At 42.1% G+C, this 18,069-nt stretch overlaps 1 protein-coding gene and 1 long non-coding RNA gene across 4 annotated transcripts; both read right to left on the reverse strand.

The window, feature by feature from the left end:
* Window positions 1-5,127: 5,127 nt before the first annotated feature.
* LOC115205864 (uncharacterized) lies at window positions 5,128-7,490 on the reverse strand. Its single transcript, XM_029772253.1, has 2 exons — window positions 5,540-7,490; window positions 5,128-5,436 (listed from the first exon to the last, which is right to left on the reverse strand). Exons 1-2 carry the CDS (start codon window positions 6,578-6,580, stop codon window positions 5,371-5,373), a joined length of 1,107 nt encoding a protein of 368 aa, XP_029628113.1. The 5' UTR covers window positions 6,581-7,490; the 3' UTR covers window positions 5,128-5,370.
* A 6,674-nt stretch (window positions 7,491-14,164) lies between these two features.
* On the reverse strand, window positions 14,165-17,871 carry LOC115205865 (uncharacterized). Of its 3 annotated transcripts, none has more exons than XR_003880695.1 (5): window positions 17,399-17,871; window positions 16,445-16,557; window positions 16,198-16,294; window positions 14,636-15,032; window positions 14,165-14,193 (listed from the first exon to the last, which is right to left on the reverse strand). It is a non-coding gene; the product is annotated as an uncharacterized LOC115205865 (long non-coding RNA). The 3 variants fall into 3 exon arrangements; XR_003880694.1 differs by having other exon boundaries at window positions 16,445-16,581; XR_003880693.1 differs by lacking the exon at window positions 17,399-17,871 and having other exon boundaries at window positions 16,445-16,860.
* Between the last annotated feature and the right edge of the window lie 198 nt (window positions 17,872-18,069).

The following is an 18,069-nucleotide window of genomic DNA, read 5'->3' on the forward strand; positions in this document are numbered from 1 at the left end:
GCTAGCTAGGTAAATAACATATCTCTGTTGTTTTAAGACCTGAGCCACTGTCTTTGTCATCACCGTCTCAGAAAAATGACTCATACGACAAGCAGGAGTGTTATTAAGCGAAACATGTGAACGTTACTTCTACAGCAGGCATCAGGTGTCCCTCAGGGAAGCCCAGGGTCAGGTTCATTGGGCACCAAACAGAAGAAAAACTTAAAAGGAGAGGAACTACCCGGATTCCAAAAATAAACAAAAATGTTTGTTTTCCGTTTCAAATCATTTGAATGTGCCCTCATGAACACGTCCCTGATGTTTCAACTTTTCCCTTTTATATAATGTAATGAGCACATTAAATTAATGTGAATGCTACCATGACTACAGATAATCCTGAATGAGTCGTGAATAATGATTAGTGAAAAATTTAGACGCACAAATATCATACCTCCAAGACATCTCTTAACCTTACAATAACAGGGGAGGTTAGAATTTTTTTGCGGGGGTATGATATTTGTGTATCTAACTTTCTCATTCATTATTCGCAGTTCTTTCAGGATTACCTGTAATTGTGGTAGCATCCACATGAATGTATAAGTGTTTAGAAACATTATTCTTATTTACAATAAAAGTCACTCCCAAATGGCACTACATTATTTCTATTGGGCACAAAATAATTTGATACACAGCCAAAACAAACAGCAAATGCATCCAACAAATTTGTAGAGTCACAAGCTTGATGTAGTCATTGCATGCTGTGAATATGGGACCAAATACTTTACTTTTTGTGAATTTGTTCCAATACTTTCTATCTCCTAAATTGGACTATGTACAAAAAGCGCTGTAATATCTGAACGGTTTGCCCGATATGGATGAAAATACCCTCAAATTAAGCTGACAGTCTGCACTTTGTCATAGTCATTGTATAATTTAAAATCCAAAGGGCTGGAGAACAGATCCAAAACAACAAATGTGTCACCGTCCCAATAATTTTGGAGCTCACTGTACGTGTTTTAAACCATAGTTTGTACTTGGTTTTGATGACATAAAACCGATAAATTACTTGGATTGAATTGTTTATATTTTTCCATTGTTGTTTCACAGAGAAAAGGAGGTGCTACTACTGTCCCTCCCAGGAATAAACAAGCACACCTAGCTCTTATCCAGGAAGACTAGCTATGGGAATCTAAAGCAGGTTCCCACTGATATTTACAGAGGCTACATTCCTTCACCCTTGTTCAAGAAAAGCAGTGCAGGTTGTGAATGCTCTGTGTGTTTGTGAGAGGCGTGTGCCTTTTGGAACCACAGCCCCTGACTGACCACATGCTTTCTCTCTGGTTTGAGGTGTGAATGGGTAATCTTTTACACATACAGTACCAGTCAAATGTTTGGACACACCTACTCATTGCAGGGTTTTTCTTTCTTTTTATTATTTTCTACATTGTATAATAATAGTTAAGACATCAAAACGATTAAATAACACATATGGAATCATGTAGTAACCAAAAAAAAGTGTTAAACAAATCAAAAATATATATTTTTTGAGATTCTTCAAAGTAGCCACCCTTTGCCTTGATGACAGCGTTGTACACTCTTGGCATTCTCTCAACCAGCTTCATGAGGTAGTCATGTGGAATGCATTTCAATTAACAGGTGTTAAAAGTTAATTTGTGGAATTTCTTTCCTTCTTAATGCATTTGAGCCAATCAGTTGTGTTGTGACAAGGTAGGGTTGGTATACAGAAGATAGCCCTATTTGATAAAAGACCAAGTCCATATTATGGCAAGAACATCTCAAATAAGCAAAGAGAACCGACAGTCCATTATTACTTTAAGACATGAAGGCCGGTCAACACGGACAATTTCAAGAAGTTTGAACGTTTCTTCAAGTGCAGTCGCAAAAACCATCAAGCGCTATGATGAAATTGGCTCTCATGAGGACTGCCACAGGAAAGGAAGACCCAGAGTTACCTCTGACGCAAAGGTTCATTAGAGTTACCAGACTCAGAAATTGCAGCCCAAATAAAAGTAACAGACACATCTCAACATAAATTGTTCAGAGGAGACTGCGTGAATCAAGCCTTCATGGTCGAATTACTGCAGAGAAACCACTACTAAAGGACACCAATAAGAAAAAGAGACTTACTTGCTTGAAATCTGTCCTTTGGTCTGATGAGTCCAAATTTGAGATTTTTGACACAACCGCTGTGTCTTTGTGAGACGCAGAGTAGGCGAATGGAGGATCTCCACATGTGTGGTTCCCACCGTGAAGCCTGGAAGAGGTGTGATGCTGTGGGGGTGCTTTGCTGGTGACACTGTCTGTGATTTATTTATTATTCAAGGCACACTTAACCAGCATGGCTACCACAGCCTTTTGCAGCGATACACCATCCCATCTGGTTTGCGCTTAGTGGGACTTGTCATTTGGGACAATGACCCAACACACCTCCAGGCTGTGTAAGGGCTATTTGACCAAGAAGGAGAGTGATGGAGTGCTGCATCAGATGACCTGGCCTCCACAACACCCGACCTCATCCCAACCATCTCAATTGGGTTGAGTTGGACCGCAGATTGAAGGAAAAGCAGCCAACAAGTGGGAACTCCTTCAAGACTGTTGGAAAAGCATTCCAGGTGAAGCTGGTTGAGAGAATGCCAAAAGTGTGCAAAGCTGTCAGCAAGGCAAAGGGTGGCTACTTTGAAGAATCTGAAATATATTTTGATTTGTTTAACCCTATTTTTGGTTACTACATGTGTTATTTCATAGTTTTGATGTCGTCACTATTATTCCACAAAATGTAGAAAATGGTAAAAATAAAGAAAAACCCTTGAAGGAGTAGGTGTGTCCAAACGTTTGACTGGTACTACACAGTGGCAAGAAGAAGTATGCGAACCCTCATAAAATTTTATCTGATCTTCATTTAGGTCACAACAATAGACAAACACAGTCTGCTTAAACTAATAACACAAACAATTATAAGTTTTAATGTCTTTATTGAACACACCCTGTAAACATTCACAGTGTAGGGTGGAAAAAGTATGTGAACCATTAGATTTAATAACTGGTTGACCCTCCTTTGGCAGCAATAACCTCAACCAAACATTTTCTGTAGTTGTGGATCAGACCTGCACAATGGTCCGGAGGAATTTTGGACGAAAGCAATATTCTTGGGATGTCTGGTGTGAACTGCTCGTGGTCATGCCACAGCATCTCAAATCGGGTTGAGGTCAGGACTAACTGGGTCACTCCAGAATGCGTATTTTCTTCTGTTGAAGCCATTCTTTTGATTTACCTCTGTGTTTTGGTTCGTTGTCCTGTTGCGTCACCCAACTTCTGTTGCGCTTCAATTGGCGGACAGATAGCCTAACACTTTCCTGCAAAATGTCTTGATAAACTTGGGAATTCATTTTTTCCGTTGATGATAGCAAGCTGTCCAGGCCCTGAGGCAGCAAAGCAGCCTCAAACCATGATGCTCCCTCCACCATACTTTACAGTTGGGATGAGGTTTTGATGCTGGTGTGCTGTGCCTTATTTTCTCCACACAGTGTTCTTCCAAACAACTCAACTGTAGTTTCATCTGTCCACAGAATATTTTGCCAGTAGCGCTGTGGAACATCCAGGTGCTCTTTTGCAAACTTCAGACATGCCGCAATGTTTTTTTGGGCGTCGTCAAAGATGGAATGTGGCGTCGTCAAAGATGGAATCCGCATGCAGATGATGTAAGTTAGTGCTTCAATGTTTTTTTCTTCCGTGGTGTCCTCCCATGAACACTATTCTTGTTTAGTGTTTTACATATCATAGACTCGTCAACAGAGATGTTAGCATGTTCCAGAGAGTTCTGTAAGTCTTTAGCTGACACTGTAGGATTCTTCTTAACCACATTGAGCATTCTGCACTGTGCTCTTGCAGTCATCTTTGCAGGACGGCCCCTCCTAGAGAGAGTAGCAACAGTGCTGAACTTTCTCCATTTATAGACGACAATTTGTCTTAACGTGGACTGATGAACATCAAGGCTTTTAGAGATACTTTTGTAACCCTTTCCAGCTTTATGCAAGTAAACTATTCTTAATCTTAGGTCTTCTGAGATCTATTTTGTTCGAGGCATGGTTCACATCAGGCAATGCTTCTTGTGAATAGCAAACTCAAATTTGAGTTTCTTTTTTTATAGGGCAAGGCAGCTCTAACCAACATCTCCAATCTCGTCTCATTGATTGGACTCCAGGTTAGCTGACTAACCTGGAGGACTGTGGGGGTCTCAGATGGTTGAGGGGCAGCTCTTGGGGAACTGTGGGGGGGGGGGGGGGGGGGATCTTGGAGGGCTGGTTGCCTGGCGGTTGGGAGCTTGGGCTGGTGGCTGATGGATCGCTGGTTCGGGTCCCTGTTTTTGACCTTGTGGGAGATCTGTCGACGAGCAGGGTGTTGGTTGCCTCTGTGTGTTGCTCTGGATGGGAGTCTGTTAGATGACTAATGTGATGAAGTTATTGAGCGGCTTCACAGCAAGAATACTGTACGTTTTAAATATTCAATACAATATATATATATATATATATATATATATATATATATATATATATATATATATATATATATATATATATATATATATATATATATATATATATATATAGAAAAGCTATTCCACAACAGCTACCTAATACACACAAATCTAAGTAAAGGTTTGTGTATATTCGGTAGTTGTGGAATTGTTAGTTCACTTGTTGGATATTGCTGCACAAGGCATTGACTCAAGGCTGCTGCCCACTGCAAATGTCAGTGTGGACGTAACTGCATTCATGTAAATGGTCTTTGATCTGCTCTTGATGAGTCCACCAAGATAATTTGCCTGAATATACTTACTGTAACTTGACCCTACATTTGTACTGTTTTACCATTGTTTTATTTAAACTGCTTTTAAATTAGTCTGGTGGTGGGCAGTTATTTTATTAACAACCTTCTCTTTGATAAGACTTAGCAACCCATATCAACATAGGGTGCTGAATGATAGTGTTTTAAAAGGAGCTTTAACTTCTCCAGATTTGTAACCCACAGTTTCTATCAGATCACCACATTGGGTTTGATGTTGAGTCTTTTTTCTCATGTCATACCTCTAAAGTTATCATAATATGAAAGTCACGTAGAATCTGTAGATCATTTAGAAAACTTAATTGAAAACATGATTAACAACATTAACAGAAGATAAGTATGTTATGATCTCTCCCATTCGGGATATCCTGATAGATAGGATGTTTGTCTTTGGATCAGGCAACCAGGTTTTTCTGGCTGAATCTTGCCAGGTCTACCTTGATAAAGAGGTTTATCCGGGTTAAATAAAGGCTCTAGGAAAAACTATTTGATAAAAATCCTAGTTCACTTCTTCACCCGTTTGTTGTATTACTTTGTGAGCAGTTTTATGAGGTTGAAATACGTGGAGAAATATCCCCTGGTCATGGCAGTGTCCTATAAGAAAAGAACAGAGGCAAGACTTTAGAGGATAGATCATGGTACACTGGCACATAATAACAATATTTATTAATGACTGACGAGCCAGTGGTCATCTCACCTTCTCCACCTTGGTCTTCTCCTGGACCTTGGTCTTCTCCCCCTTTGCCTTGGTCTTCTCCTGGACCTTGGTCTTCTCCCCCTTTGCCTTGGTCTTCTCCTGGACCTTGGTCTTCTCCCCCTTTGCCTTGGTCTTCTCCTGGACCTTGGTCTTCTCCCCCTTTGCCTTGGTCTTCTCCTGGACCTTGGTCTTCTCCCCCTTTGCCTTGGTCTTCTCCTGGACCTTGGTCTTCTCCCCCTTTGCCTTGGTCTTCTCCTGGACCTTGGTCTTCTCCCCCTTTGCCTTGGTCTTCTCCTGGACCTTGGTCTTCTCCCCCTTTGCCTTGGTCTTCTTCTTGACCTTGTTGTTCTTAGTGGATCCAGTCTTTTCCCTCTTCCCAAAACAACATGCCAGCCTCCTCCAGAAAGACACCTTCTTGGGCGTTGAGGGAGCCTTGTCAGCCATTACCACAGGCTTCTCCTCAGGAACTGGTTGGCCGATGAGGTCACAGTGAGGGTAGATGGAGTACGGCCATGACATGCCCACACTCTTGGAGATGGAGGACCGGCTCAGGGCCCTCTGAGGCTCACCCTTGGAGGCCCAGGCGGCTTTTGGGAGAGGTGGTGTCGGTGCGTCCAAATATGTTGTCTCGGGTTCATCCAGAACTTGGCTGATTGAAGCACTCAGCTCCACAACCTCTTGGCGGAGCAGCTGCATCTGTGTTAGGAGGGCTTCAGGGGAGAGGGGCCGTGTCCATATCTGTGGTGAAGTGTCCACTGGGCTTTGATCCAGCAGGACAGGTTCAGTTAATGCAATCAGGTCAGCAACCCCTTGTTGGCGCAGGAAAGTTCCTAACAGGAAAGTTCCAGGTGTGGGGGTGCGCTGTGGTGAAGCCTCCATGGCGTTGCTGCTTTGGTCCAGGACAGGCTGCATTAATGCAGTCAACTCGCCAAGCTCTTGGCGGAGCTTTTGCATCTTCACCAGGAGGGCCTCAGGAGGGGAGGGGGGCTGTGGTGAACTATCCCCTGCACATGGCCATCCACAACTTGAGCTTCCATCCATGACAAGCTGAATTTATGGATGCAGATCTCTTTGATCACCCAATAAAAGAAAGACACTTGTTCAATAATAATTGCTTGAAAAGAAACAAGTAGACTAGCTAATGACTTTTCAATATCACGAGAAGACACGGATAAGGAAACAATTAAGTAAAATACACTGGTAAGACGCAGGTAATGCTCGAAGTTGACAGCAACTGACGAAATTAATCCCTCACGATTCTTTGTGACAGCTGCGTCATAATGACTAGGAATCCATAATAGTCCTTGAATATGTTGCGTAATATTCGGATTCGTACTAACCCAAGGAACAAAACCACATACTTGTATTTCCTCTCATTATATTCTGGCTGCCACGAATGTGGTTCATCTTTATGTAATTTAGCTCAATTCAGTGTGTTATAATTGCTTGCTGCGCGTAAAACCATGCTCGCGTATTTCAAGGATATAGATTTAAAGAATACGTCTGCTAGATCGCACTCTTGAAAACAATTACAAATTCACCAGTCTTAAGTTTTTAATTCATCTTAATTTCCAGATTACCAAGAAATCTGTGTCCATGATCGAGATGGCTCAAGTGTGCACTGCATTCACTACAGCTCTGGCGAGACCTCCGGCGAGACCTCCCAGTCACATCTCTGTGGTTGCTCTTTGACAGGCCCAATCCCAATTTACACTCCTTTTGGCTCTGGTCAATAGTAGTAGCCGTGTAAACGCCTGATCTCTCGAGTTTACACGAATATCTTCAGTGTTTCCCCTACCAGAGATATGAGAAGGAGGGGGGCTTTTTCCTTGTTCTTATGCTCTTTGAGTGACTTAAACATTTTAATAAAAATCAATGGGGGCCTGTCATGCCAAATATTATCGTCCGTTGCTTTATCAACGCTGTGATGATCATTAAGCAGGGGCGGAAATCCCGGGGGGGACACGACCCCCCCATCCTGGGAAAAATATGATTTGTCCCCCCCAATATATCACTGAAACATAACTATGTAATTTAAATAATATTAATAATACGCAATGAAAGCAATTGTGCTGATTATAGACACTTAATAGCGCGTTTTTAAGTTTCAAAAGATTGCAACCCCCCCACCCTTTGCCTCACAATGGTTTGATCCACTGCCAGTTCCTTAGCTTGCTAGGTAACAGAGAGGTCGTATCTACTGTCTGAAAGGCACTCAATGCACGTAACTGACGTGAGGTTAATCCAGTCAATCGCGCACACACACTAGCTGAATATGCAGAGCTAGCGCGCAAATATTAACTATTAAGCTAGCTAATACCTATTCCATTTATGTGGCGTCGTCAAAGATGGAATCCGCATGCAGATGATGTAAGTTAGTGCTTCAAAGTCCCTGTGATAAGGTTAGCGATAAACTGAAATCCAAACTGAACAGAACTACACTCTCTTCTACCATTGTCTTAAATATATTTAATGGTCTCGTTGCAAAAGCTAAATTGTCGCAAGTGAACTTTTATTTATTTATTTTATTTCACCTTTATTTAACCCGGGTAGCAAAGATTATAGCAAATACCACTGAAACTGAATTGGTGCTCGCTAGCTTTGCAAATTCAGCTATTGTTGGAAGCCAGCCAATATGAAACAAACTATTAAAATTACAAAAGGTTGCAGCATATGTTGTGTAAATGGTGAACTCATACAGCTGTCAACTCTTGTCATTTTAATCCGTTTCACATTTGCTAGCTACCTTTTAGATCGAAGCCCAAATAGAATGATTGAAGATGATAGAAGCCCATCTCCTACTGTAAATAACCTGTGTGTAGCCAGCCAGCCAGCCAGGTAGAAAAATGGCAGAAAAATAAGACGGACATCAGAGTATTTTTCAATACACCAAAACGCAAAGTAAGAACCCCAGTAGACTAATATCTCAAAGACTAGTTGATAAAATGTTCATAAGAAAGAAATGAAATTCTAATGGAAATGTTTCACAATGATGTCATTAGGCAGAGCAGGCAACAGATTGCACACAGACAGCAGAGTTGGGGACAGATATGCAGGGACAGACTGGCAGAGACAGGGAGTCTCAGGTAAGTTTGTTGAGTCTTTGTTTGGCAACATTATGAAAGGTTCTCAATTTTTTTGACTTGTAAAATAGGAACATAATTGGAAAATGCCATGGATATCCCCACTCTCAACTTAAACTGGTGACTGAACTAAGATTTGTTAAAGGCAATGATATTGCTGTTGTGATTAGTTGTGTAGTTTTGGGTACCGGTAGCTAGGAGTACGGCAAACACCTTATTTCTTTGGTTCCTCAATATACATTTACCATATTACAATGTAGGCTGTGTGTTACAGCACTACTAACTTACATAATCTGCATGCTGATCTTGGAATAAATTGACGATAGCAAAGATTTCATCTTTGACGAGGCCACATAAATGGAATAGGTACTAGCTAGCTTAATAGTTAATATTTGCGCGCTAGCTCTGCATATTCAGCTAGTGTGTGTGCGCGATTGACTGGATTAACATCACGTCAGTTACGTTCATTGAGTGCCTTTCAGACAGTAGACACGACCCCTCTGTTACCTTGCCAACTAAGGAACTGGCAGTGGATCAAACCATTGTGAGGCAAAGGGTGGGGGGGGGGTCGCAATCTTTTGAAACTTAAAAACGGGCTATTAAGTGTCTATAATCAGCACAATTGCTTTCATTGCGTATTATTAATATTATTTAAATTACATAGTTATGTTTCAGTGATATATTGGGGGGGACAAATCATATTTTTCCCAGGATGGGGGGGGTCGTGTCCCCCCCGTCCCCCCCGGGATTTCCGCCCCTGACTGTATCACAATTCCAGTGGGCCAGAAGTTTACATACACTAAGTTGACTGTGCCTTTAAACAGCGTGGAAAATTCCAGAAAATTATGTCATGGCTTTAGAAGCTTCTGAAATGCTAATTGACATCATTTTAGTCAATTGGAGGTGTACCTGTGGATGTATTTCAAGGCCTACCGTCAAACTCAGTGCCTCTTTGCTTGACATCATGGGAAAATCAAAAGAAATCAGTCAAGACTTCAGAAAAGAAATTGTAGACCCCCTCAAGTCTGGTTCATCCTTGGGAGCAATTTCCAAAAGCCTGAAGGTATCACGTTCATCTGTACAAACAATAGTACGCAAGTATAAACACAATGGGACCACGCAGCAGTCATACCGCTCAGGAAGGAGACGTGTTCTGTCTACAAGCGATGAACGTACTTTGGTGCAAAAAGTGCAAATCAATTCCAGAACAACAGCAAAGGACCTTGTGAAGATGCTGGAGGAAACAGGTACAAAAGTATATATAGCCACAGTAAAACGAGTCCTATATCGACATAACCTGAAAGGCCGCTCAGCAAGGCCGCTCACTGCTCCAAAACCACCATAAAAAAAGCAAGACTACGGTTTGCAACTGCACATGGGGACAAAGATCGTACTTTTTGGAGAAATGTCCTCTGGTCTGATGAAACAAAAATAGAACTGTTTGGCCATAATGACCATCGTTATGTTTGGAGGAAAAAGGGGGAGGCTTGCAAGCCGAGGAACATTGAAGCATATATTGAAGCAACATCTCAAGACATCAGTCAGTAAGTTAAAGCTTGGTCACAAATGGGTCTTCCAAATGGACAATGACCCCAAGCATACTTCCAAAGTTGTGGCAAAATGGCTTAAGGACAACAAAGTCAAGGTACTAGAGTGGCCATCACAAAGCCCTGACCTTAATCCTATAGAAAATTTGTGGGCAGAACTGAAAAAGCGTGTGCGAGCAAGGAGGCCTACAAACCTGACTCAGTTACACCAGCTCTGTCAGGAGGAATGGGCCAAGATTCACCCAACTTATTGTGGGAAGCTTGTGGAAGGCTACACAAAACGTGTGACCCAAGTTAAACAATTTAAAGGCAATGCAACCAAATACTAATTGAGTGTATGTAAACTACTAACCCACTGTGAATGTGATGATTTTTTTTTTACTGAAATAAATAATTCTCTCTACTATTATTCTGACATTTCACATTCTTAAAATAAAGTGGTGATCCTAACTGACCTAAGACATGGAATTCTTTACTTGGATTAAATGTCAGGAATTGTGAAAAACTGAGTTTAAATGTATTTGGCTAAGGTGTATGTAAACTTCCAACTTCAACTGTATATTGATGAGTGATGACCGAGCAGCATAGGCAAGATGCAATAGATGGCATAAAATACAGTATATACACATATGAGATGAGTAATGTCAGATATGTAAACATTATTAAAGTGGCATTATTAAAGTGACTACTGATTAATTTATTAAAGTGGCCAATGATTTCGAGTCAGTATGTAGGCAGCAGCCTCTCTGTGTTAGTGGTGGCTGTTTAACAGTCTGATGGCCTTGAGATAGAAGCTGTTTTTCAGTCTCTCGGTCCCAGCTTTGATGCACCTGTACTGACCTCACGTTCTGGATGGTAGCGGGGTAAACAGGCAGTGGCTCCGGTGGTTGTTGTCCTTGATGATCTTTTTGGCCTTCCTGTGACATTGGGTGCTGTAGATGTCCTGGAGGGTAGATGGTTTGCCCCCGGTGATGCGTTGTGCAGACCGCACCACCCTCTGGAGAGCCTTGCGGTTGTGTGCGGTGCAGTTGCTGTACCAGGCGGTGATACAGCCCGACAGGAACCTCTCAATTGTGCATCTGTAAAAGTTTCAGAGGGTTTTAGTTGACGAAAGCCAAATTTCTTCAGCCTCCTGAGGTTGAAGAGGAGCTGTTGTGCCTTCTTCACCACACTGCCTGTGTGGGTGGACCATTTCAGTTTGTCCGTGATGTGTACGCAGAGGAACTTAAAACTTTCCACCTTCTCCGCTGCTGTCCATTCGATGTGGATAGGGGGCTGCTCCCTCTGATGTTTCCTGAAGTCCACGATCATTTCCTTTGTTTTGTTGACATTGAGTGAGAGGTTTATTTCCTGACATCACACTCCGAGTGCCCTCACCTCCTCCCTGTAGGATGTCTTGTCATTGTTGGTAATCAAGCCCACTACTGTTGTGTCGTCTGCAAACTTGATTATTGAGATGGAGGCGTGCATGGCCACGCAGTCGTGGGTGAACAGGGAGTACAGGAGGGGGTTGAACACGCACCCTTGTGGGGCCCAGGTGTTGAGGATCAGCGAAGTGGAGATGTTGTTTCCTACCTTCACCGCCTGGGGGCGGCCCATCAGAAAGTCCAGGACCCAATTGCAAAGGGTGGGGTTGAGACCCAGGGCCTCAAGCTTAATGATGAGCTTGGAGGGAACTATGGTGTTGAATAATGAGCTGTAGTCAATGAACAGCATTCTTACATGCTGTACATCCTCTTGTACAGATGGGATAGGGCAGTGGGCAGTGTGATTGCATCGTCTTTGTACATATTGAGGCAGTATGCAAATTGAAGTGGGTCTAGGGTGGCAGGTAAGGTGGAGGTGATATGATCCTTGACTAGTCTCTCAAAGCACTTCATGATGACAGAAGTGAGTGCTAAGGGGACGATAGTCATTTAGTTCAGTTATCTTTGCCTTCTTGGGTATAGGAACAATGGTGGCCATCTTAAAGCATGTGGGGACAGCAGGCTGGGATAGGGAGAGATTGAATATGCCCGTAAACACATTTAAATGTCTTACTCACGTCGGCCACAGAGAAGGAGAGGGGGGGCCACACAGTCCTTGGTAGCGGGCTGCGTCGGTGGCACTGTATTCTCCTCAAAGCGGGCAAAGAAGGTGTTCTGAGTGTTTGCAGTGCTCTTGTTAAGTTAATCTGTGTATCTCACATTATGTGCCCGGTATGATCGAGAAAGAAAACTTTCTTAGATAATGACAACATGAAAACAGATAATGACAACATGAAAACAACAGTAGCTGTAGATGATGTAATGAAAAGTTGGAGGGTGGTTGGTGATGGAGGACATCAGGTGGATCCATGTCTGGGTGTTGGGCAGAACCCCTAGGTCCTGGAGAACAGGAGCAGAGTTAAAGGGAATAGGGTAGGAGACAGAGACGTAAACAAGCACATACACAGGTTACACTTTACTGTGAGAAAATTTGATGGATTAGTGCAGTGTTATAAATGGGAGATAGTGGCAAGAAAAAGTAAGAGAACCCTTTGGAATTACCTGGATTTCTGCATAAATTGGTAATCAAATTTGATCTGATCTTCATCTAAGTCACAACAATAGACAAACAGTGTGCTTAAACTAATAACACACAAATTATTGTATTTTTCTTCTCTACATTGAATACATAATTGAAACATTCAGTGTAGGTTGGAAAAAGTATGAACCCCTAGACTAATGACTAACCTGGAGTCCAATCAATGAGACAAGATTGGAGATGTTGGTTAGAGCTGCCTTGCCCTATAAAAAACACAAAATTTGAGTTTGCTATTCACAAGAAGCCATGCCTGATGTGAACCATGCCTCGAACAAAGATCTCAGAATTGTTGACTTGCATAAAGCTGGAAAGGGCTAAAAGTATGCAGATTTTCATATTTGTTAGGATACTGACACACACACACACACACACACACACACACAATAATAATAATAATAATATAGCCCGGACTATTTGCATACAGTCAATAATACAGTATAAAAAATAAGTCTATATACAATGTGAGCAAATGAGGTGCGATAAGGGAGGTAAAGGCAAACAAGGCCATGGTGGCAAAGTAAATAGAATATAGCAAGTAAAACACTGGAATGGTAGATTTGTAGTGGAAGAAAGTGCAAAGTAGAAATAGAAATAATGGGGTGCAAAATAAATAAATACAGTAGGGGAAGAGGTAGTTGTTGGGGCTAAATTATAGATGGGCTATGTACAGGTGCAGTGATCTGTGAGCTGCTCTGACAGCTGGTGCTTAAAGCTAGTGAGGGTGTTAAGTGTTTCCAGTTTGAGATTTTTGTAGTTCGTTCCAGTCATTGGGAACAGAGAACTGGAAGGAGAGACGGCCAAAGGAGGAATTGGCTTTGGGGGTGACCAGAGAGATATACCTGCTGGAGCGCGTGCTACAGGCGGGTGCTGTTATGGTGACCAGTGATCTGAGATAAGGGGGGACTTTACCTAGCAGGGTCTTGTAGATGACCTGGAGCCAGTGGGTTTGGTGACGAGTATGAAGCGAAGGCCAGCCAACGAGAGCGTACAGGTCGCAGTGATGGGTAGTATATGGGGCTTTGGTGACAAAACGGATGGCACTGTGATAGACTGCATCCAGTTTATTGAGTAGGGTATTGGAGGCTATTTTGTAAATGACATCGCCGAAGTCGAGGTTCGGTAGGATGGTCAGTTTTACGAGGGTGCGAAATAGGAAGCCAATTCTAGATTTTGGATTGGAGATGTTTGATGTGAGTCTGGAAGAAGAGCTTACAGTCTAACCAGACACCTAGGTATTTGTAGTTGTCCACATATTCTAAGTCAGAACCATCCAGAGTAGTGATGCTGGACAGGTGGGCAGGTGCAGGCAGCGATCGGTTGAAGAGCATGCATTTAGTTTTACTTGTATTTGAGAGCAGTTGGAGGCCACGGAAGGAGAGTTGTATGGCATTGAAGCTCGTCTGGAGGGTTGTTAACACAGTGTCCAAAGAAGGGCCAGAAGTATACAGAATGGTGTCGTCTGCGTAGAGGTGGATATGCATAATCACTTTAACTATACATTCATGTACATACTACCTCAATTAGCCCGACCAACCAGTGCCCCGCACATTGACTAACCGGACTATCTTCAATGTGTCCCGCCACTCACCACCCCCTTTTACGCTACTGCTACACTCTGGTTATCATATATGCATAGTCACTTTAACCATATCTACATGTACATACTACCTCAATCAGCTCGACTAACCGGTGCCTGTATATAGCCTCGCTACTGTTATTTCTCACTGTTGTTTTTATTTCTTTACTTACCTAACACCTTTTATTTTTTAATTGCACTATTGGTTAGAGCCTGTAAGTAAGCATTTCACTGTAAGGTATTCGGTATCCTGTTGTTTTCGGCGCGCGTGACAAATAAACTTTGATTTGACTGAACTCTGCAAAATTTGAATTGGGACACTTACCGATCATGTGCCATGGTGAAACTACTTCGATGGGCTTCAACTCCGGCGCCACAGTCTTTGCCTTTTCAAACTTCTGTCAGGCTAGACAGGGTACTGACCTTTTTTAAGCTAAAAGTAACACATTTAAACATTGTGTGCTCTCTGATATGACATTCATTGAAATCATAATAATTTCCGATATAATGTAATGTGATTGATAAACAAAGGGTTATTTCACTTGCCCAGCTGTCCACATCCTTGACAATTCCCCGTCAGAAGAAGCGTAGTTTGATTTTGTCAATCATGCACTTCACTCCGAAATGGCCAACATGCATCTCGGTCAGCACAGCCTCCTTTTCCTCCTTAGTAAAAATCACCCTCCTGTGTGGCTGGCCATCCTTCCCCGTAGGCAAATATGCTAAAATATTAAACTGGATTAAATTGACGGATTTTGATGGGGTCTTATTTATTATGTTACTTAGATTGACCAGTTGGTCAATAGACTTAAGGACATTACAATATATGTGATTTTACAGCAGAAATACCAACACTGTCATATCAGAAAACATTTTGTGTGTAGCTTGATGAGGGAATAAAAATCAATTTTAGAATAAGGCTGTAACGTAACAAAATGTGTTAAAAGTCAAAGGGTCTGAATACTTTCCGAATGCACTGTATGTATTGAATAATGGCACAATAATTTGGGCTTCGGCTCATTAAATGCCTTTAATGTAGCGGTCATAAAATGTATTTAATGTATGGCTCATCAGGATCAGGTAGCATCAGGATTGAATTTTAGATCAAAGCTCTAATCAAATCCAGACATAGGCCTAATTATATGCTTTTGAATGACACCAGGTTCCCTGAGTAAAAAGTGATTTATTCTCGGGATGGAACATTTGTAAAATACCGGGAAAAATAATCAACCCTACTCTGCATGCATAGCCTACAGTAAATGCTTTTATGTAGAACAAATGGGGTTGCTGTTTGCACTGGAGGTTTTCACTCCCTCCTGGCATGTGTAAGATAGGTTTCCACAGGTTGATGTTGCTGTTATATGATGAGTCCCATCCATCCTCCTGCAGGCATTTATGCAGGAATGTCTCTGTGGCTATGATACAGTCCTACCTGGATCCAACAAAATGTAGTCTTGTTGACATGCTAATTCTAGATGCCTTTCTCCGTTTGATTTCTGGAGGAGAATCAACCCCACCCCTCTGGAAACAATTGTATTTTGTTATTTATTTTTCTCCCCAATTTCGAGCGTGATGGGACAAGAACATCCCTGCCGGCCAAACCCTCCCCTAACCCGGACAACGCTGGGCCAAATATGCGCCGCCCCATGGGTCTCCCGGTCGTAGCCGGCTGCGACAGAGCCTGGACTCGAACCAGGATCTCTAGTGGCACAGCTAGCTCTGTGATCAGTGGAGGCTGGTGACTTGAAAAACTGAGGAGGCCCACAGTATAGACACACGGAGATGTCAAAGCGTGTTTCAAAAATCGTCAGAGTAATTGTTTTAAACTAAAGCATTTAATAAAGACATTTATAGTACAATATTATGGGGAATGAGAGGGCTACATACACCGTTTTGGGAAGGGATCACAGCAGTGATTGAATGAGGGTATGAGGCATGAATTGAGGTCTTCAGTGGCTTGACTTTAGTGCAGGACAGGATTTGACTGGGAAGACAAAAAACAATAACACAACACACTACACAGTTAGACAAAAGAGCTAAGAATGATTTAGTCCAAGCAAGGAGTAAAATCATTGATGTGTAATGTGATTGACTATACATACAGTAATGAGAGAAAATTGATAGGGGTACTCACAGTGCTTGGAGAGGAAACATTAAATGTAACAGTGGATGAGCGGGAACATGAGACGTGGCTTCAATTCATGTCAGGAGAGAGTTGACAATCGTTGTGGAGAGGAGTGGTCACTTCTTAAATCAGGGAACAGGAAGGGGCTTAGATGGAAATACAAATAGCAGATACATTCCATTACAGCTGCGCCGATGTAAGTTTGAACAAGTTTGTCCATGAAGTTAAATAAAGACTGCGCATCTCGCCCAAGAAACGTTCCTGAATAAGCCCTGATCATCCACATACCTGATGATAACTGACAACGGCTAACAGGCTGGTGGCAACCAGAGTTGGGGGGAAATTTTTACCCACTGGGGCCTGGAGTTTTTCCTTATCTGTTAACCTAACCAGGAAAACTCTGGACCTTTAGGTCCCTAATCAGGTCACATGGGGGGGGGGGGGGGCAACCTTATACTTGTTCATATGAATTATATTTAGAGGAGAGTAGGTGGGGGATTTCCTCTACCCAGAGACAACAATTGATAGACAATAGAACTCAAAGGGCTGAGCTTGCTTTATGCATGTTTGTATCATGCAGGCCTATGCAACTGGGCCGTATAAAAAGGCCTCATAAAAATGTTTTACTTACGTCTGTCATCACTATTATGTTGATTGATTAATTCCAGTTAATCATTTTGGATTGAAAACGTATAGGCAGTCTAGCCAGCCCAATTTTGAATATAAACCAAATTTGATCACATTCACATTTTCTCCTGACACACAAATGGACTGTAAATACACAAGGCTACCAATTAGTTTACCCTGACCAAATGGACAGCGCATAGTAGGCTGTATGCAGCTGCTCTTATTAGTAGCTTACAGTTGGTCAGACTGTAGACTGACAAAAATGGTCTCTTTTTGCATGCCCAAAAACGCAGTGCTGTTGATAAACCGCTTGAGAATATCCCTGTTTCTTCTTACTTTCTCATTGTGTTGCGCATTTTGAATACGCAGACCTTCGTCATGATAGATGCGGCTTTTTCCCAGAAGCTTGAATCTTATAACGTTACGCTCCCTGCTTTTGTTTTGTCGTTTAGCTGAATGATCAAATGTTCTTCTGGGCACTGTACCCCTCTTTCGCCCAAGGCTCAGACTTTCCAAAAAGCAAAAATACAGACGGATTGATTAAAGGTTCCCTGTTAACCAGCTATACTTTTGATAGCAATTGGTATTGAACGCCATCACCTTTTCATCTTTCTTCATCAAACTGATCTCAGGCAGTCGACCTCGGTTTTAATTCGCACTTTTTGAGGTAGCGTTAGCGGCGAAAGGTGCACACTCGAACTGGTAGCTAGCTTGTTAGCAGGGAAAATTGAAATAAACTGCACTAACTGGACACAAAAATAAAGTTATAAAACCAAGAAAACAATGTATAATTAACCTCCTCCATCTCCTGTAATTTGAAGAAACTAATTTGAATTGAAGAATTAAAAAAAATGCTCAAATATATATTTTCAATCTCTATCCAATAATGTCACCAACGCTTCTCAACACATATGAAATTTCACTGATGAGGATGGTCCTCCCCTTCCTCCTCTGAGGAGCCTCCACTGGCAGAGACAGAGCCCAAATAATTCCTAGTAAACTGGGAT

This window comes from Salmo trutta, chromosome 13 (genome assembly GCF_901001165.1).
Source record: "Salmo trutta chromosome 13, fSalTru1.1, whole genome shotgun sequence".
Lineage (NCBI taxonomy): Eukaryota > Metazoa > Chordata > Actinopteri > Salmoniformes > Salmonidae > Salmo > Salmo trutta.

What these genes read in the sequence shown, in the direction of transcription:
- LOC115205864 (XM_029772253.1), bottom strand. Translation starts at nt 6,580, where the DNA reads ATGGATGGAAGCTCAAGTTGTGGATGGCCATGTGCAGGGGATAGTTCA. An exon ending in AGAAGACCAAGGTGGAGAAG is followed by an intron (nt 5,437 to 5,539) that starts GTGAGATGACCA and finishes CTTTTCTTATAG; the next exon opens with GACACTGCCATGACCAGGGG.